A 22019-nucleotide genomic window follows, 5' to 3' on the forward strand; every position below is an offset into this window, starting at 1 on the left:
AGTGTTAGAATGAGAATAAGTGTGCCGCAGGGGCACATTGGGGCTTTCCCCCCTCCAACGACCCTATTTAGAGTGGGGCGGCTGGATGAGGGGGTATTCTTGTAATTATTTTTATTTTCTAATTTGTACTTCTATCATGACTCTATCATGATTCTATATTATAAATAGAGGACTTGTGTGATCAGTTAAAGACACACAAGCATTCTCTCATTCATCTTGTAAATAGAATCTTATAAGAATGGTGATATTTCATTTAATGGAAACTAATATCTCCTGTCCTTTAGTCTCTTTGGAAAATATCTGGCAGCAGCATAGAGTGCTTACTTTGAAATTTTGATTGAGTTGATTTCACATCGCTGCTCTCTGGTTGATTGATTGAAGTCTCTTGCCTTGGTCTGGATTTCTTATTTTAAATAGAGCTTGGATTATTATTTGAGAACCCAATTATTTTTTATTGGCAGTGGCAAGGGAGCAACAATGTACATTCTTTCAAATTTCTTTCCATTTGCAAATTTGATCCATTTGAGATTTCCAGAATGGAGAATATGATTTTGGTTGTATTGTTGCATTTTGTACTGGTTTAGGGGAGAAAAATCAGCCAGCACTAGTGCTTTTAGATATGTATTACTGCATTCTTTGCACTTCACTTACATGTTGAAGATAGATGTAAAGTCCAGGAGAATATGCCTATCATCGTTTTGGAAGTAAATCCAGAGTAGAATGTGTGGACACCCGTTACCTCCCTTATGGACATATTTGTTGTTTAGAACTCTCTCTCTCTCTCTCTCACATCCACACACGAAGTTTGGCAAAGAGAGGACCACACTGGGAGAGATTAATTGCTTTACTTTGCATATTAAATTATGATAATTGTAATGTTGATTATTGTTTCCTATATGTTTCAAGAACTGGTCTTAGGAATCTCAGTTCTGTTTGTTTGTTCTTTGGCAGGAACTCACTTGTTGTCAGTTACTTCCTGCAGTTGTGCGACGAAAGAATGTCTGTGCTCATCTTGTCACACTGGTGAGGTTCATATTCTCAATTGGACCAACATATGCTATAAATCAATCTGGTGCTCCTGCCAGTGCCTATATTTTTCTGCAGTGGCACTGGCACTCTGACACCATGCCATGCCTATACTTTATATTCCTTTATCTCATTAATATTTTCAGATGGCAGATAATGTTTGGAAGTTCTGGTCTAGTTAGTCTTGTTCACCAACTCCAGTTTTTATTTAAACATAAAGCTATTACATTTTTCTTCAAAGAAACCTTGTAAGATCAGTTTGTCAGTTTGTCAGTGTGGTGCCACCATGTTTAATATTGATATTTGTGAAAAACTTCACGCAATAGCAGTTTGAGTGTGCTGCCATGGTGCCATTTGGTGGTCAACATATCCATGCCATTTATTTGGGTAACCAAAAGACTATTTCAAGAAGGTTGTGCACAACATGGCCAACCAGTGGCATCAGAGTATCTGCTGATGGTTTCCTTAACTTAGAATATGGCATGGTTACCTCTTTTTTTTTCAAAATTAAGTGTATAGTTGCTGCTGATTTTGGAAATGTTTGGAGTTTGACATTGTATGACCTGGTAAATGTTACTCATGATAAGTTTCTTTATTCATCCATAGGATTCTTGGCGCAACTTGGCTAATGCTTTTGCAAATGGTAGAAGTTTGTTCACCCTAACTGCTACTCATCAGGTGAGAACAATCATGCTTCCGTGCACTTTCTTATTTTTGTTATTGTCATTGACCAAGCAGAAGTTATGTGGTTAACTGATCTATCATTCCTATATTGTAATGACCAACCGCACTTTGACCCCAACTGTTTTCTTTGCAGCGGTCACTAGCTGAAACCCTGATTCGTTCTGCTGCTGGCATGAGGAATTCAGAGGCATCCAATCAGTGAGCCTTTCTTCATAGATTTTTCCCCTCCTTCGTTTTCACTTTTTGTTCTGCATGCTACTACATATTCTAACTACCAAATCTGAATTTCCTGAAAGGTATGTGAGGGATCTCATGGGTCAAATGACAGCATACCTTGTAGATATCTCCAGCGACTGTAATCTCAAAAATGTTGCTCAACAGCCAGATGCCATTCTTTCGGTAAGCATATGAAGGACCTCCAGTGTGAAAATCTCTTCAATCCATACGTACTACTTTGTTCAAGAATAAAAACTCATCTGCCGTAGTGTCATGTAAATCCTGTAGGTTAGCTGTTTGTTGGAGAGATTACGAGGAGCAGCTAGGGCTTCTCAGCCTCGTACTCAAAAAGCAATATTTGAGATGGGTATCTCTGTAATGAACCCTGTTCTGACTCTTCTAGAGATTTACAAGCATGAGGTAGTAAATTGATTCTCATATGTTCTTGTATTTGGATATACATTCACAAGTTCCAAAGTTTGAGCTATCTACACTGATCTTTGCTTGATGTTTAGTCTGCAGTTGTCTACTTCTTACTCAAATTTGTTGTCGATTGGGTGGATGGGCAAGTTATCTTCTTGGAGGCTAAAGATACTACTATTGTTGTTACCTTCTGCATGCAGCTGCTTCAACTCTACTCTTCTCATAATATTGGCAAGGTAGAGAAGTAAAGTTCTTAGTTTTCTAGATATTAACTACGGTTACGTCTTAAATATGAGGATAATAGTAATATATTGTTGGTCAACAACTGATGACATGCACTTATTTTGTGAATGCATGAGCTCTAATGGTTATTGTGTGCGATGGGGCTGGTAGAGAATCTGTCCCTTACTAGAAAGTTTATGAATCATATAGGAACTTTATGGAGTTCCCTTTCAGTTTTTCTAGATGGTTCACTGAGAAAGCCTTACCTAAATTGCCCTTAAAATCTGCCATGTGGGAGATCAGATGGGGGCCAAATTCTGTCACATGTAGAGATAAGACCTAATTGGCGTTTGCCAATTGACAAAGTAGAGTTGAAAATCCAGTACCATGGGAGACTGCACAATAGTGATTGGAGTACCATAGGTGTGCATGGACAAATATGGAAGGGTATCGGATTGAATTTAATTTTGAAATTTGACATGTGGCTGATCCATACTGTGATGATATAAGAACCAGGAAATCAGTTCCTACAAGACCAAGGAGGAGGAAGAAGAAGAAGAAAGGAAGACAAAATAGAAAGAACTCAATGGGAGAAAGAATAACCCTAGCGCTCACGGGATGATTTAAAATAACCTACCGTGAGACTAGGTCCACATACTTATAATTTAATAAGTTTTAAATTACAAGTAAGGACAATATAACTTAATTACAACTAAACCCAACCAATAATAAAAAATAACAGAAACCCTTTGTGCTATACTATTTAACACCTCCCCCTCAAGCTGGAGCATATGTATCTCCCATGCTCAGCTTGGAACAATCATTAAGAAACACATGACTAAACAACGCCTAAGTGAACGTATCGCCAAGTTGATTGCCAGATTTAACAAATGGAGTAGAAATAAGTTCCTTCATTACGGCATCCCTCACAAAATGACAATTGACCTCAATGTGTTGAGTCTGCTCATGGAAAAACCTGATAACTAGCAATATAAATAGCAGTCTGATTATCAGAATTTATCTCCATAGATTTGGCTGCAGTATGTCATGTAGACTTGGTCATTCAATTGGGGTCAAGATGGGCATGGGCCAGGCCAATATCCAGGGTTTATTCAATCTTACATTGAGCTCATATAAGTTTATAACAGATTGATCAGCAGAGGTTGGGGGAGTAATCGTTGCTGATTTTTAGGAAGATATATTTTGAATTCTTTCCAGGTTTGGGTGGTGGGCCCATGCCAGCTGGATGAGATCGAGATTGAAGATCAAGTTGAGACTAAATAGCTTTATTTTGGAAGGCAATGACCATCGAACAAGGAAGGGATTATGGCCAGCTGTTGGAGATTAGTTAGGAGACTAAATCTGCAGTATTTTTAATGTAAAGCTGAATACAGATGTACCCAACCCCATAAGTACAAAGAACTCCAACACAGATCTTCCAATAACACACCCACAGTGACTGCAACAATAAGCCTCTCGGCTGTAACAAAACAGTATCAAACCCGAAACTCACAAGTCCCCACTAATTAGATATGCCTCGGATCTTAAAGAAAGATTAAGTAAAGCCTCACAACAGGGAAACAATACCAGAATAATAGCCCAATAATTCTGGACAGATTAAGAACAACTGAAAACTTAGGTCAAACTAGAAAAAAATCAAGAACTCACAATACACCAGAAAAGGAATCCCTACTGGTCAAAGGTCACCTAGGATGTGCACAATAAAACCCCAAATTACTGGCCTGACTGAGAGCTAGTTGATGAATATGAGATTTCTTGAAAATTAGGGAAAAATTGGAGATTTCTTGCAGAACACATAGCATGTCTCCGATCCGTCTCATATCTCCATAAGTGGCCTTTATGGGCAAGTGATTTAATCCTCTAAATATCAACAGAAAAACCCTACTGGTTACGGAGATATGAGGATCGATCAATTGTCCAGAAATCCCTCTCGTTGCTGCCGCAGGCCTTGAAGAAGACTCAAAACAGAAGCTGAATCAGCCTCCTCCAGTCCTCCTTGGGACTCAAACTTTAATTTCGATGGCTTTAGGTAAGCACAGAAACAATAAAAAAAAAAAAAAAAAAAAAAAAAAAAAAAAAAAAAAAAATCGATGGAAGGGAGAGGAAGGGGGAAAAGGAAGGTAGTTGGATTTGGCCTCTCACCCTATCCCTTTGGGTCTCTTTCCCCTCAATGTTTAGGCATCTCACCCATAGTTTTAGGTTTCGGAAGTTTCGATTGTTTTGACCCACCCCGGAATTTCTAAGTTTCAGAAATTTTGACCCTAATTTTGAAAATTTTCGACCCAAATTTCTAGAATTAGCCCCCAAAAAGGTACCTGGTTTCAAACAGGTTTCGGAAATTTAGACTGCAATCGACCCAAAATTTTGAACCTTGATCTCACCCACTAAGTCAACTCCCTCAGTCTATGAAGAAAACTTCAATTTTTATTAACTCAAACTCTGCCCATAAAGGCTACAATCGATTCTCTTAAATAGGCTTGGAAGCCTTTACAAATTGGGAAACTGTTACAAAAAGGAAACTACCATGAAAAAGGGAACTATTTCCCATCTAAAACTTTCCTAGTTGGAGACTAATTGCTTGCTAAGAGAATAAAACAAAGAAAAGGATACAAAATTTGAGCCAACATTCTTCTAGAAACTGTCCAATTTCTACCCCAGCTGTAACCTTGCTGACCACGGCACATAATTGGACCAAAATAAAATCAGTAGGGGTAATTTTAGATCTTCTAGAAGCTGCTTAACTCCCACAGTTGATAGCCTTGCTGCCTAAGGTAACCATGTTGCTCAACAGGATAGAATATGGTCCAACCATTGGGGCCAGCATTGAACCACTTGTTGCCCTTTTTGAAAGCTCAGTCTACATCAAGTTTGTGATTGATTTACAGGGGGATCGACTTGAGTCATTAAGGTTTTCTTGTTGCTTTTTAATTTAGTTTTTTCCTATTTTCATGTAATAAATAATAGGCTAGTTTCCAATTAGGAATAGGAGTTTTATTTTGATTTGGATTTGTAATGGGAAGGTTCTAGTTCAGTCGATTAGGTTGTAATTGATTCTATAAATAAAGCACGAGGCTGAACACAGCCCATGATTAAGTTTTGAGAAAAGTTGTGTTGGTCAGTTTTGATCATGGCTGTGAGATTACAGTTGAGGGTGAGATACCTATACCAGTGATGGGTGAGAGGCCCAAGGGAGCATAGTTGTCAAGGTGGTGGAGGGGTGCCTAAGCGCTTAGGCGAGCAGGCGCTCGCCTAGGAGACCAAGTCGCCCAAGTGTTATTTTTTATTTTCCCTCTTTTCTAACATTATTTAGTATGCTACGTATACTAAAAAAAAAATCAACATTAAGCCACATCAAGTCATCAAAAATCAACATTTAGAGAAATATTCTTGTTCTCTAATAGGTTTGACTGTACAAATGATTTTACTTTCACATGAAATTTTTTGTATTAGGTAAGAGTACAAAACCAGCTTTCCAACAAGTCTAAGATTACTCAAATTTGAGTTGTAATGACAAAGTTATGTCATAGTTTTTAAGGCGCTGCTAAGGTGTCGCCTTACCAGCGCCTTGGTGCTGACGCAGTCTAGAGATGGTAAGGCAGTGCTCCGCCTTATGTGAAGTGGCGCCTTATAGGTTTTTTTTTTAACACATTTTAAAATTACTTGATGAAGATTTCAAATATGGATTTTTTATTGGTAGGTGTATGGTTTTGTTAACACTTGAGATGTATGGGATCAGCTTTACTCCACAAAATTAACCAAAACAAACAAAACAAAAACACGATTCACAAACATGGTTTGGATTTTGTCAAGGGTTTTAAGAAAGGGTTTTGAGAAGGAATCAAGAAACAAGGAAGAACCATTGATCCAGGCGACCATTTTGCTCGAGCAGCGGTGAGCTTGCTCTGGTAGTGGTGAGCTTCATTCTTCTTTGACAGGAGTAGAAATATAGTGGATGACCTTAGAGCTTAGACACTCATTTTGGCATCATAAAGGTAAATATAATAAATACTTGTATTTTTTATGTCTTCTTTTTTTTATATTTATAATTTTTTTTCATAATTATGTATTTATATTATATGTTAATATGATTGATGATTGATGATTGATGATTGATGATTGATGATTGATGATTGATGATTGTTGATTGATGATTGATGATTGATGATTGATGAAGATGAACTTAGTTCATTCACTTTATTGATTTGTTTTCTTGATGAATATTTTACACTGGTATGAATATGAACCTTTAATATTTATTTAACATATGAGTAATAGGATTCAACTAGGATTTGAGCCAAATAGATTGGTTTTATAAAAAAATTACACAGGAATGCTTTAGTCGATAAAGCGACACTTTATGCCCGCCTTATGGCTAAGGCGCTCCGAAAGACCCTCAAACGCCTCCGTCGCCTTACCGCCTTAAAAACTATGGTTATGTCCCTCTCTAGACCCCGCAGTGTTTTGAGCCTCGTGTATTGGGTATACCCTTTCTTCTTCTTCTTTTTTAATTACGACCCATATAGCCTCCCTTCGATGGTGACTTCATGTTCATCCTAAAGGGTTTATATTGCTATAGTAAGATCTTAATCGGGTTAGGTTCCTTGAGTCCTAGCCTTACATTAGTATGTGCCATAGTCCTACTGACTCACATGAACACTGTCTGCACTGAATCTGGCTCTCTTTGTACTGACTCTGACTACTGACACTGACACTACCATTGCTCAACTGCCATGTAACATATGTCCACTCTGTCACTATCATGAACTACGTCTAACTGTGTGAGTGTGTTCATTGACTGTATTGACAACAATGACTGTCAATTGCCCAACAATCTCCCCTTTTGGAATTGTTGGCAACATAGCAAATGCATCTTGATACTATACTTGTTGGCTGCAACTCACAAACACAGAACTTATCACTTCGCAACTGTGTCATCTGCAGATGATACTTTCCTGCATGTTTCTCTCCCCCTTTGATGACAAGTACAAACCAAACTCCCCATGTTTTCATTCCCCTAACACATGCCACTAGAGGAACAGATTCTACTATGGGAGTGCCCATAAGCATCTTCCCAATCCCATAGAGATAAGAAGTTACCCTGCACAAGTATTCACCTTCAACTCAGCTCATTCTTCAATGGTTTGCATCTATAACAACCAACTGCTTATATCACCACTGGAAATTTTCTCTCATCATCGACACCTTCATCAAATATGTTTTTCGTTTCCTCAGTATAGCCATCTCTCTCTTCATTTGATGATAACTCATCCAAGATGCAAAAACCATAAAGGAATTGTATTAGTGATGTCTACAATGATTCCAATGCGGATCCGGGGTCCAAAAGCTGGAAACGGATTGCTTAGGGCCCACAATAATAACAAAATATCTCAATTTAGTGGTTGAGTGGCATTCTTGTAATTTCAGTAACGATCATGTACACTACTGATAGCCTAACAAGTGACAAGGACAACTGAGATAGGAAAATTAGAAGAGGGGGGTCTTCTGTAATTGCTAATGTACGGGGGGAAATAATAGAACACACTTTTCAGGACAGGGGGGCCTTCTTGTAATTATAATTAACTGTTCTTACTTGTAAATTTGGAGACCCAACCTTCTTCTCCTTCACGATGGAACACCCAGCTTTAGACCCAACCCCTGCTATCAAAGGGAGATCTTCGCCGAAAGAGCACGATCAGAGCTGAAGTTGCAGGCCAAGGTACTTCACTAACAGGAATTTGGAATCCTACTATTGGTCAACCAAAAGTTCGATTGAAAGAGAAGTATTCAGCCACTGAACTGAACCTGGCGGCAGATTTGGATTTCAGCTTTGTTGCAGGTCTTGTTCCTTATGACTGGAAAGATCTTTGGGGCTGAAGTGCTAGGGTTCAGGTCGCCTACGATAGAGGTTCTCATGCCCTAAATCTCAGGCTCATCTGAGGGGTATCAATGGAGATCGATCTCCAATTCAGAACAGAGTGTTTCTCAGGTACGGGAAATAAACAGCAAAGAAATGGGGAAAATATTAGGGAAAAGATGAAGAATAATAAGGGAAAATAAGAGAAGATTTCAGAGAGAGGCAGGGAGGGGGAAGGCATTCACGGCAGCCATGGTTTCACCCAAAATATTCTTTCAATTCATTCAAAATCAATCCTACAGTTGGGTACAATAATTCTATTTAAAGACTGAAAATACACCTAGTTTCCTATTTGAAACTGAAACAAATAGCGCATCTAATCTATAATAGAAATAAATCTTACTCAAATAAGAATACTACCAAACTAAATTCTAACTCTAAAAAAGAAAGCAAATAACGAATCAAGGGACACGGTACTCCGCCTCAGGAAGCGAGGTCCCGTTATCAAACCTTCGTTGCTGCACCTAATTTCTTGGGGCCACCACAAGAGAGTTTTCGTCTTGGACTGACCCGGTCCTGTGTAAGCGGTATCACAATGACCCCAGGGATTAGTCGGGTCAAAGATCCGGACACCTTGGGTATAAAAAAAAAAAGAAAATCAAATCAAAAGATATTTTAAACCCATCACCCAACTGCATCAGATTCCAAGCACTATACACTTAGGACTCTTACTGCTATAATTGGAGTCCACCTGGGGGCACTAATGAGAGCTCCCCCTCTCCATGTGCATCGGTGTGCACCTTATGATGCAGATTAATTGCCAAAATAGGTTTGTTTTATTAGAAATAAGCCTAGGGTTGGGTTCCATACATGTTAGGCCTTTGATCCCATGTGTTTTGAGTGTAATAGATCACTTTTATGGGTCTAAAAGGGGGGTTCTAAGATTGAATACGGGATTACTAGTTAGTTTCCATTTTTATTAGTTTCCTTTTTAGTTGGGCTTGATTTGAGTTATATTTGTTTCTTTAGGAATCAAGTTATTAATTGAGTCAAGTCATTAATAGTTAGTTTCCTTTTTCAACTAGTTTCTAATTTTAGTTTTTAGTAACTATTGTATTAGGAGAATATTTGGTTTCCTTTTTGAGGAATCTTCTATTTTGTAATTCCCTCCCCCATTGACATTATAAATAAAGAAGGGGAGGCTCCTAAAAGCCTAGAATGATTTTGACAATTAAAAAAAAGAAAAGCTTCATGCTGCTGCCGCTGGGTTTTCTCCATGGCTAAATCTTTGTGTTTGATCAAGGGTTAGGGATTGGTGTGTGATCCGATCGACACTCTGCGGCGAGAAGTCCGGGTGGGTCTTTTTTTATCTGGTTTTCTTGTTGGATTCTGTTCTCCAGCAGTTCAGGTAAGTGATCAAACTTCTCTGCAGATTTCTGGGTTGGTTTTCTCTGTTTTCCTTCCTATCGGCCTAGCTGTTTTTGGAGAACCAGCCATCCGATGGCCTCCATATTCTGACCGAAGGATAATCCTATCCAGAGGGAGGATCGATCCAATTTTTTGGGGTCAATCAGACCATTGGATTTGCTGAAGTGAACTGTCAGGAAATTCTGGCCGATTGTCAAACCTGCACAGATTTAGATTCTGTTTTCTGTTCTGTGTTACTGTGACATTCTGGACTATTAGCGTCTGTGATCTGAACCTATTGGAGGTGTTATATTGTTATTAAAATTTCTGGTTTAATCCTAAGACTGCTGTTGATTTATTTCGCTTCTGGTTACTGTTCATTGAGATCGTTTATCAATTCTGGTTTGTGGCCGAAGTCTGATTTTCTGCTATAAGTTTGCTATTGGTTTTGGTTGTTCTTAGTTTAAAAGTTCCTGCAGTTTGGGGCTGGTTTGGTTGTCAAATCCTAATCCTACATTACCTTAGTGCTTGGGAGATGTGTGTACTCCCATACCCAACATGGCTAATAATTGGGAGGTGATGAATTTAGCTTGCGCCTTTATGCTCTTTTGTCTCCATGCCTTCTAACTAATTGCACCAGGCTTCTTTATGTGCCTCTGCTCTGACTGTCTTCGAATTGTATTTTTTCCATGTTTGATCTCACACTGCTTCTTGCTCTGCCTTTGATCAAGCTTGCCAATTGTAGACTTTGTTGTTGCCTTGCCAACTGATATACCAGTTTTTCTGAAAGTCTGCCTGTGCTACCAATGAACTGACTTCTGCTTTTGTATTTTCCTTTTCTCTCCGAATTTTTTTTACTGTTGCCTTGGCCTTCTCCTTGGTTTGTTTGACTAGTGCTTGTATCTTCTGTGTCCCCTTTACTTTCCACATGCTCACCAGAGCTACTTGAGACTCATCACTTGTCATGACCCAAACGCAAATATAGGTAAGGGTACAACCCTCGTAGGCATTGATCAAATGATCCAAAACATTCACTTTTCATAAAATCACTTTCTTTAAAAATGCAAACATGTGAACACAGGTAAAATCTCCACGTATGAATTAAAATCAATACACATCATACAATAATAGTCATCTTCATCAAATATCAATCACCCCCATAAACTCAATTCAAATAATTATAAGTCAGCACATATTAACGATACAAGCATACCAAACATCACATTATCCAATCAAACCGCACCACTATAATCCACTTACTACTAACAAGATTTGAACCTAGGACCTCTAGATAGTTAAGGTACTAACCACTAGGCTAACTCATTAAGTCATTAAATAAAGCCTAACTTTAAATATTTAAACAAGATTAGAAAAAAACATAAAAGAGATATATTCTAAGGTTCCAAAATATGGGAACATTACATCACTAGACTGTGATTGCTGCCTCGTGGGTTGCCTGTCAATAGTCCTTTTACTCTGTCTGGCCCTAAGATGTTGTCTTCTCATGGTTCCATTGAACATGATCACATGGACCCTTGTCTTTGGAAAAATTCCTAAATTCATGACATTTAAAGCATCTAACAGGGTTTTCTCTCCTTGCATCAACTTCAGATTTGCGCTGTGATCTCCCATGACCATACCCATTGCACCTATAACAGTAACCATAAAAGTATGTGCTACCATGTGGGAACCATGTGACTCATTGTCCTCTCAAGTAAATGACTATTAGAGTGCCCAGATGGGAGATGAGGCCTAGGGTGGCGAGGAGGATATGAGCAGTGGTCCTTAAGCAGTATTAAATGAAGATTTATTCTTGGTATGCCTGGACTTAGGATTCAGCACTTGGACAAGGCTTTTCCCTGTACTAACTTGGTTTCCCGTTGGATGCTTGTGCTGTTTCTAAAAGGATTTTGGGATCTGCTATCCACTGAAGCTTTGTAAACTGTGAACATTATTTTCTCCCCCTTAATTGAAAGCACTTTGATCTGCCCCCAGAGGTGATTCTATAAAGTAAGAATTCTTCTGCTGTTTCATGTCTCCATCTAGTATAAGCTTTCACTGTAAGAATTCTTCTGCTGTTTCATGTCTCCATCTAGTATAAGCTGTCACTGAATTATATATTTTTAATTTAAATTGACTAGGACTCATGCCTATTGTTCTCCTTAGCTATTGTCCCATTTCTTATAAACTGTAAGGACTATGATACAGTCATCTATCTCTCATATGATATTAGCAGCAATCAATTACCCTACTTAGAATTGTCTTGTTTGCCCCTCTTCTTTAATTTGGGCTTCTTGGTTCTTGTCTCTCTACCCATGTGGGTTTTGAGTTTTGTTGCCCAATCGGGCTTGATTATTAAGCCCATGTTGGCTTTTGTGATGTAGTGGACATGTATTTTATGACATGTTTTTGACTCTTCAAGCCCATTGGGCCTTGGATGTAGTCCTCTCTAGGCTTTGATTACCCTTATTGGGTTTGTAATCTCCCTAGTACTCTCCCTTCCCTTCTTTTAATGCATTTATTTATTCACCCAAAAAAAATTACCAATCTCAATTTCTTGATGCTCTTGACCCTGTTTAATTGCTGATGTATCAGAATCACCCATGCAACAACTTATTATTGCATCCTCTGCTGCTATTATTTTTTTTTTTTTTTTTTGAGAATGTTGATGACCATACTGCAGTACTGCTTATGATTCTTTAAACAGAATATTCTGCTTATTGCTGAGGTGGCTATCTTATCTTCTCTTCCTGGTCTATGAATTTTTTCTCATGTGTACATTTCCATTGTTAGATATCATTGTCTCTTTCAAGCAGCTTGCTGAGTGAAGCAAGGACTGAGAAGTACAAAGATTTACGTGCTCTACTTCAACTCCTCACAAATCTTTGCTCAAAAGATCTAGTAAGAGTGCTCCATTTTTTCCTCTTTCTTTTCTTCTTCTTCTTCTTCTTCCTTTTTTTATTTTATTTTATATATGTTAGAATTATGGAATGATGATGTGCAGGTTGACTTTTCTTCTGATTCCAATGAGGCAGAAAGAACAGACATTGCTCAGGTAGATCATTGTTATGTTTTTGTATTTCCTACTGGGGGAGGGGGTGGGGTGTGGAGAAGAAATCCTTCTAACTGCATGTATCTGCAGGTCATTTACTTGGGTTTGCATATAGTCACCCCTCTGATATCTTTGGAGATGCTGAAATACCCGAAGCTTTGCCGTGATGTACACATTTTTCTTGCCTCCACTGATCATACTCTTTACTACTTTTGGTGCGAGTGGTTCATTTAAATTTTTGTTTGCAGTATTTTGCACTGGTGTCTCACATATTGGAGGTGTATCCTGAAAAGTTTGCTCAGTTGAATAATGAAGCCTTTGCTCATATAGTTGGAACTCTTGATTTTGGGATTCATCACCAGGCGAGTTACTGTTCTGTTTATCCAAGCTAAATTCTTTCGAGATTGTAAATATACGTAAATATGTATGGCATTCACTTAAAATTTTGAAGTTATTCTTTGATTTAGTTATCCAATTTATAAGATAATGATCACTGCATGATATTTATGGTGACACTACTGTAACCCTGAACATCCTGTACGGCAATTGAATGATCAAATTGAGTGGAACAGAGGTAAAAAAAAATGCTGTCTTTGGCTTTCCTTCGCCAGCCATTGAGAACCTTCTTTTGCTTCTTATGAACACGTAAAGAGACCTTTGGGTGTTGAATTTGGCTGTGGGGTTTTTCCTTGTGCCAGATTCATGTGGCCTCTGTTCCAGGTATAAGGAAAGAAAGGTTTTATTTTTTTAGTAACTTCAGTGGAGAATCCTCAAAAGTTCCTGGTCAATGGAGTTGCGCTAAGACCTCAAATAGCAGAGCATGGCCAGGACTACTCAAAGTGGGTCAGTTACTATTTAACCCATCAATTAAGTGGTTAGGCACCCATTGAACTAAATAGCTCAGACACTTGTATTAGAAAGATATATGCTACATTATATCTTGTCCCCTGATATCCTCCATGGTGTGCATTTGTTGCTACAATTTACTAATGTCTCCTGGTTAGGTGCATGCATGTGCCACTTTGTAGTTTCTGTAGGTTACATAAGTCCAATATGGTTGTTTATAGGTTACCAGTGTCCCTTTCATCCAGCGTTCAGAAAACCACTTTTGAATTCATGATGGCCTGTGGAATCGTTAGGCTGCTGGTGTCGTGGCTGACCATTTTTCCATCCCGGATGGTGTTGCAGAGGGAAAGGGGCCAAAAATCAGAGGGTGACTGAGACAACCGTCAGGAATCCCAGAGAGCATCCTGGATGCCTTGTGAAAACAATGCTTCATTAGCCATGCAGCTAGTTGGAGAACCATTTACATATTTCCTTTTCCATGCGTCTCCATGTGTGCATAGTACATGTGAACATACTCATATTTTTGTTCTTTATCTGTCTATGTCTGTATGCTTGCTTATGTAGGGTCATAAATCCATGTATGACCTGTACAGGAAGTGATTTAGTACCTAGGGTTCTACAATTTAATTGTCTCCATGCGGTGGCCTCAAATCTAGCTAGCCCTAGGCTGTGGTGGGAACAAGAAAAGAAGAGCTTCTTGTTTTGGCTGTTGACAGTGTAGGCAGCAAAGGGAAAACAAACTTTAGCCTGAAACTAGTAATTTTGATGGTTGATGAAGATGAGAGATGATAGGGAATGGTTAGGGTAGATTTTAATGCGGGTTAAAGAAAATGAAACTGTTTCCAGGGTTTCAGTAACTGTAACAAAACTTCAAAGTAGCTAGTAGCAGAGAAAAGAGAAGAAGAGACGACTTAAATAGGAATCCACCAAAGGTTGAAGGAGTTCACCTTCAAAGAAGTCTTTTATCCACACACCAGTGGTTATACAGCTAACGGAAAATGTTCATTCATTCTGTTGCTAATCCTTCAAGTGACTTGATACTTGTCTATCAAGAGAATGGTTCTTCTTTGAAAATAAAATAATTTCTTTATCTATAACCCTTGATTACAAATATGCCCCATAATACAACTTACTGAAAATAGCTCTTAACCGTTGTGACCGCTAAATTACTTAGAAACCCTACTTGGATGACAAAAATTGGCGCAAGAAAATCTGGTGTATTGCAAGTATGCTTAGCTAGTTAATTTAGATTTTGCTTTTCTTCTTTCCTTTTCTAGGCTACTGGGTTCCTGTGAGGAAATTTTATTGTTAGTGATCCATGATTTTGATTGTCCTTTTCAGTGTTTGCTTTCAGTTCTCCTGTAAGAAGACATGAGAATTGAAGACTTTGATGCATTGCAGAACTTTTAGATTTAGAACTTGTGGTTAACCAATAGGGATCCATTGTTGCAGGACACAGAAATTGTTAATATGTGCTTGAGAGCTCTGAATGCACTTGCTTCTTACCATTACAAAGAGACGGGTGCTGGCAAAGAGGGTTTGGGCTCACATGTTGCAGGTATGATGGCTCTGGGTGGCAAATTGCAGGAGGGAATTTTGAGCCGGTTCCTTCGAGTATTGCTGGAGTTACTACTTTTTGAGGAATGCAGGTGAGGAGCTTTATACCAATTGATTAATGACGGCATCTAAACCAGAGAAACAAGTAACACTTATTGGTGGCATGAATCAAACAAAACAGATCACCCGAATAACCAGAGAAACAAGTAACACTTGCTGATGGTAGATCCAAATTAATTCCAAAATCTGGTGCAGTCAAAAAACTCCTGAAAACAGGGTACTGCAAGGGACTTGGGAGAAATCTAATTAGACAGAATCAGAGGCTTTGGTGGCCCCCAAATAAGCATCAAGTGTACTCACCAAGGGGGCCAACAGAACCCTAAATGTCAGGTAGTTCCGATGGCCTGATGTAGAATAGAGATGGGTCTTAAATCTGCCAGAATGAACAACCAGAGAAAGTGCCGCCAGCCTTGTATTGGTATAAATCAATTCCTGTAGATGATTTGCTCCATGGAAATCCAAAGGTTGGTATTGTTCTCCATGTAGATAGCATAACAAAGAGAACATACTAGTTTTTCATTGATATAAAATAAATCTGCATGGTAGAAAATTCCAGCAAACACCACAAAAGAGATCTAAATAGAGCCTCTCAGAACCATGGTTCGAAATCTTGCCGAAATTTCGGTTTTTTTTTTTGTCCAAACGAAATAAGGCACAAAATGGTATGTGTACGAAATTTCAGTATCGTTTCGGTATCTCACCGAAACGATACATTGCAAGGCTTATAAATACACAATTTCGTTGAGACAGAGTCGAAATTTCAGTATCTCACTGAAATTTTGACTTTGTCTCACCTGTCGCGGTGGTTTCGGTTCCATTTACATATTTTGAAGGAAACACACTCCAACAAGCCTCTAATTAGCCACAACATCACACATTTTGACTTCCATTGGACTCCTACAAGAAGATTTATACATTCAAAGCTTAGGAAAGGTAAAGTTCTTTCTCCAAAACCTTTTTTTTTTTTTAAATAGTACATAAATACATGTTGGTAAAATTTCCAGAATAGTTCGACGGTTGCTGCCAAACAAAGGTGCAGCTCTAAAACAGTGTCATGTTCTAATATTTTTGCATTTTTATGTTCTAAGCATGTTTGTTAACCTTAAAATAAGATACCCACCAAGTTTTAGGTCAAAATATGGCTGTTTGACCACCAAACAATCAACCGAAAAAAAAAATACACCATCTCGACGAAATCTCGCCAAAATTTCAGTATTTCGGTGTTTCTGAACCCATCGAAATGAAGCGAAATTTTGAACCTTGCTCAGAACAACGGTAGTGATGATCACAAGGACCGATTAACCTTATTCTGATACCATGAAAAAATTCCTGAAAAGGAGAACCAGACTAAAATAGTAGTAGGAGAGAGGAAGAAAGGGGAGACTAGACTGCTGCAAGAGAGAGAGGAAGAGTCCATAATCCAGCGGCAGCCCCTTACCTATTGTATATATAGCTATCAAAGTACAATACCGCAAGGACTAGAAGACTCTTCTGTCCTTGCGGTAGTCGAAGACTTAAAAGACTAATTAACTTCAACTATAACTACTAGAAACTAACTACTGCAGGGGCGGACTATATAATCCCTGTGGTACATACATATGCACAACTTAACAAAGAGAAATAGAAACAGAACATATCTAATGGCTGATTATGCTCCTGCATCATTATGCATGAAGGAAAAGGAAAGATCACGTGGTGAAATGGTCCACCAAAAGTTGTAGGAAAAGATTTGAAATTGGATTATTCTTGTTTCTTGCTGATTTTTTGCTTTCTGTATGATAAAATTCTGATGTGAACTTACGTTGCTGGAATCAGCACCGAACTTGTCAGCTCGGCGGCAGATGCTCTTCTTCCATTGATCCTTTGCGAACAAGCTTTATATCAGGTAATGTCTGTATTCTTGCTTTTACCTCGCCAAACATTTATGGCACACAGTTGCCTGAGCTCTAAAACTCTGATCCATCGAAAACCACCATAAGTTTATGTCACTTCTAGTGCTTTATCTCTCTCTCCCCCACACGCACTCCAGTACAACACACATTTAACAGAAAATGTAAAAGTGAAATTTGGGAATGTAGAGAAGCTAGATAAATTTATGGTGGTTTTAGAAATGAAAATATTTTGTTGTCGGTGGTCAGAAATGAAAATATTCTGTTGTTGCTGGTCAGAAAAAAAATGTGTCATTTGTATCAAACTGTATGAACCTTATTAATCTTATTGTTACTGATTTGGTATGAATAATTTCATCCACTACATTTGTATCTGAGAGGGTTTAAAATACTTACTCCCCCCCCCCCTTCTTTGTCTCATAATTCTGTTGAACTCTAGGCATGCACATGTAAATTTCAAGAGCTTTTCCAGGTTTCTCTTAATGTTTGGATGCACTCAGCTGAGTTTCCTTCACAGGTAACTTGGGCATGATTTCTGCCATGTGGCAAGTCGGTTGGGCCCAAATTTATTGGGAGGTAGGGCCTTCCCTCCCCTGCTCATGAGTCAATTTTGGGTCCAAAAGAACCTTGGCTTGTGTTAATCAAGTGGACAGAAGTGGTTAAAAACTACTCATGGTTGGATATTTTGGACCATTGAAAATGTGAGCAGCCATCCATTAAATTTGATACTTCTTTTTTTTGGTAGAACGTTAAATTTGGTACTTGACGAATACATACTGTCCTTTCTTCATTCAATGGTTTGGATTGCCTGGCTTGACACCCCATATTACAGAGAAGCCTGAGTGGCCTTCCAAGCTGCTTCCTTTTTGTTTTATTTATCTAAAAAAATTGTCAAGAAAAATCCTGTAAGTAATAGATTGATGTGTGTGCTCATTTCTTCTTCACGTGTATTAGTTTATCATTAATCCATTAAATAGGTAATTAAAGTGTTTGACGAATTATTAAGATATATTGACAATGAATATCATTTGTAGGGAAATATAGTTTTATATTTACTTCCTCAGGATCCCTTTGGTTGTGGGTCTGGTTGTGCCGTTTTGGGGTAGGAAATAAAATGTTTTGGTGAGCTCCATGTGTCTCCAATCAAGGGGCTCCTTACATAACATGGTGGCTTTGTGGACGACCCGGAAAACTTCTATCCTGAAATAAATTTTTCTGGAATATAACTCCCTGCATCTTTAATTTACTTTTCCTAACAATCTTCTTTTGAGGGTATTTATGATTCCCTCTTTTTTTTCCTTTCTTCTGCAGAGATTGGGGCATGAGTTAATAGAAAGGCAAGTGAACCCACAACTGAAATCAAGGCTGGCAAATGCATTGCAATGTCTCACAGGTACAAATGAGCTTTCTTCTTCTCTTGACCGGATAAATCGTCAGAAATTTCGAAAGAACCTTTATGTTTTCCTGGTTGAAGTTCGTGGATTTTTGAGGACAAAGTGATGTGATCTGAAAACGAGACGGTTTGGATTATATGGTTGTGAATTTGCAAGAGGTCAGCTGAGTGGCACGGGTATTGAGATTCTCTGCATGCCAATCTGAGTGTAAATAACAGAAGCATCAGTTGATTCATTTGAATTTTTTCAACCTTTGTTGATATTGATTATACGGGTTTCCTATACTTTAGAGAAATTAGCAGGAGAAATGTGAAATCTGTGACTAGGGGGCGGAACCCAAGATGAAGCCTCTTTCAAGTGGAAGTTTTCACATCATTCATCTGGATGAAAACTGTGAAGCAGTGGAGTTGTGAGTGTCTAGTCAAAATGTAGAGTACTCACTGTAAATGTGTCCAAATGTAAAGTTGAAAGAAAGCTGATCAGAGCATCAAATTATGAAGAGATGAGCAGGTAAAAGAAGAAAAATTTGACATAATGTCCAGACGTTTGAAATATCGTCATTGATGTAGTCACTGCTTCCACCACATTGTACTACGCTTCTCTTTTTTTATGTTATGCATGTCATTGCACTGGGGTGTGGAAGTGCGCCTTTTGATCAACTATAGCCTTGGTAATATTTACCTTAGTCTTAAGTTTTGGTTTTAATGGAAATTAAAGGAGGAAAGTGAAAATTTCAAACCTAAAAACTTCCGTATTCATTATTCAACATGACAAGATTGTATTAACTACTCTGTATCTATCAAAAAGAGTAATGATGCTTTTTTATTTTTTTATTCAAATCAAAACCAAGGGCGCTGCCGGATGTGAAGTAAAATTTGTTAGTCAAATATGGTATGAGTTGGGGTTAGTGATATAATAATGTATGGTATGATGTGGATTCATTGCATAACGCATTGATTGTAGCCTCAGCTTGAAGAGCACTAAGAGTGTGGATGGTCTAAAGATCGACTCTTGTCACATGTATACATTTTCTCTTGCAATCAAATGGGTCTTACTCTATTTTGAAAGGCCTCTTTTCATGCCTATACGCGAGTAATAGGTCTTCTCAATGTACCATAGGTCAATCAAAATGCACAAATAGCCTTTTTTTTTTTTTTTTAAAGCCTAGGTCCCTTCCAAGCACGCGAGGTGAGGGCAGAGTTAAGTTCACATCCAGCTAGCATTGGTCTAACATCTCAACGGTTGATTTGCATATTTATTGGGGCCCTTTCCTTTTTTTTTTTTTCTCTAAAGAACGTGGGGCCCCTTGCTAGCTCATCCTCCCAACTAAATAAGCTTTTAAGGGCATTTCATGTAATAACGCATCTCTGGCATGTGAATTATCATAAATGCCCTAATGGTATTTTCCCTAATGTGATGTGATACGTTTGGTTGATGTTGAAGCAATCACTACTCAGATACAGGGTAAGTTGGTTCATACCAGCTGAACCTATCCTGTCATGTAATAGGTTGACCGATCGGCTGCATCTGGCCCTACTTATGTGAGGTCTGAATCCACTCTTGACTTCTGCCAAGCATATATGTAAAGAAAATACAGAAAACCTTGAAAAAATCTAACTTGAATAAGGAATACATGCAACCATTATTTTAATGTGATGGAAATATACCTCAAGATATGCCTTCTCAGTCAACAATTCAGATTTACCTAGTTGATATGCACATAACAGAAATATGGCAGAAAGATGGCAGTTATAGTGCTGAAATTAGATCAAATGGTAGCTCTTAAGGCACTCTGTTCACAATTAAGTTAAAACCAGCTTTAGATCTGTCTTCCACCCCTCTACCTTAGAAAATATATATATATATATATATATATAAAGGGTTCACTCGTGGAACAGCATTGTAAGTATACTCCCACTTTTAATATGATCACTTGCAAAATTGGTAATGACTACAACACAGATATTTGGTGTGATCCACGGATCCTTACTAAGTTGAACTCCTTAGCTAACTCTAACATCCACCTCCCCATCCCCTTTGAAGGTAAGAAGGTTTGCAACTTGATTACTGGGAACATGTGCAGTCCAGTTTGTTACTATCTTTTCTCCCTTTAAACTTATTAATATAATATTGGAAACCACACTTAGCACCACTCTTGGTGGTGTCACCTTCTATCTCTGGAATCCTTACCACTTAAATTGGCTGCAAAATTTTTTAATTCTGTTACACATACTAATCATATTAGATCATCCAACAGGTTTATGCTCATCTCTTTGCTGACACTGGTGCCGCTTCTTATGAAAATTCCACGTCAATCCAAAATTTAAGATTTTCTTTTGAAGAAACTCCCATGGAGGAATTCCAATAATGGATGCGGTGGGGAAATGGATGCATATGGTGCAGACTTGTGTCTTCTGTAACTCCCAACATGAGACCGTGTGGCACACTTTCCTCTAATGTGATTTTATCAAGCGCATCTAGGCTACTAGCCCCTTCGGCCTACAAATGCATCTCTATGTGCTCCTTGTTTTCAACACTTAATTATATTTCTCTTTAATTCTAACTTCATCCCTGGGAATGATCGAAACTATTTTTTTTCGGCTTTCATTATGTTAAGTTATTTCATTTGGTCTCACAGGAATAACATCATTTTCAACAACAAAAACTTAATCCTTTTCAAATTCTGAACCCTGCTTTATGGTGGATTAACCAAATCCACCCTCCTACGCTGGATCACTCACAACAACAGGTATTACCCTTCCCCACCAATCTCGTGATTTTACCAGTCCAAATCTCAGTTACACAATAATGATATCATTCCAAATCTCAGTTACACAATAATGATATGTGCTTTAGTCACTAACTCAAGCACTAATACGATTGGATGGGTAATCGGCTTTCTATCTAAAATGTCCTTTGTTGATGACGGACTATTTGGTGACAGAAAATATTACTGAAGGAGGCACGAAGGCTCTCCTACTTGGGGCGCAACAAGCACAACAGCAGAGGGGTGAGAGGTGAAGGAAGTCTGGTGCAACTCTGAAATTCAACAAAATCTAACTTTTGACCTAACCACTACCTCCTGGCTTTAGTGTACTCCTTTATTTTTTACTGTGTATAAATCTCTGCAAAACTTGATTTTTTTGTCTCAGGCCAACTTATGAGGTAGTTGTCTTTTTGGCATCTAACTCTTCTGACCATAACAAACAAGAACCATATGTATATATTTAATCCTTAACAATATAACCTTTTAGATCTTTGTTAATTAATTTCTTTATTTCCTTGATCAAAAAAGTTTAAATCAACTTTTTTCTCAAGTGGCAGATAACACACGAAAGATTCAGGGTGAACCTGTGGCACAATGGTTA

At 38.2% G+C, this 22019-nt stretch overlaps 1 protein-coding gene across 9 annotated transcripts in view; it reads left to right on the plus strand.

The window, feature by feature from the left end:
• Positions 1 to 19310, plus strand: part of LOC122091874 (exportin-4) — a 56760-nt gene extending 37450 nt beyond the window's left edge. For 8 of the 9 annotated variants that reach the window (XM_042662087.1, XM_042662091.1, XM_042662093.1 and 5 more), the window contains 13 exons: positions 952 to 1023; positions 1633 to 1704; positions 1844 to 1908; positions 2007 to 2109; positions 2215 to 2346; positions 2442 to 2585; positions 12647 to 12754; positions 12858 to 12908; positions 12996 to 13073; positions 13154 to 13267; positions 15204 to 15400; positions 17184 to 17253; positions 18569 to 19310. In XM_042662087.1, the coding sequence (XP_042518021.1) occupies positions 952 to 1023; positions 1633 to 1704; positions 1844 to 1908; positions 2007 to 2109; positions 2215 to 2346; positions 2442 to 2585; positions 12647 to 12754; positions 12858 to 12908; positions 12996 to 13073; positions 13154 to 13267; positions 15204 to 15400; positions 17184 to 17253; positions 18569 to 18757 (1395 nt within the window). In that variant the 3' untranslated portion in view covers positions 18758 to 19310. Of the gene's footprint in view, positions 1 to 951; positions 1024 to 1632; positions 1705 to 1843; positions 1909 to 2006; positions 2110 to 2214; positions 2347 to 2441; positions 2586 to 12646; positions 12755 to 12857; positions 12909 to 12995; positions 13074 to 13153; positions 13268 to 15203; positions 15401 to 17183; positions 17254 to 18568 lie in introns of those variants that run through there. The other variant, XR_006144054.1, reaches the window with a different exon arrangement.
• Positions 19311 to 22019: the final 2709 nt, after the last annotated feature.

This window comes from Macadamia integrifolia, chromosome 10, assembly GCF_013358625.1.
Source record: "Macadamia integrifolia cultivar HAES 741 chromosome 10, SCU_Mint_v3, whole genome shotgun sequence".
Classification (NCBI taxonomy): Eukaryota; Viridiplantae; Streptophyta; class Magnoliopsida; order Proteales; family Proteaceae; genus Macadamia; species Macadamia integrifolia.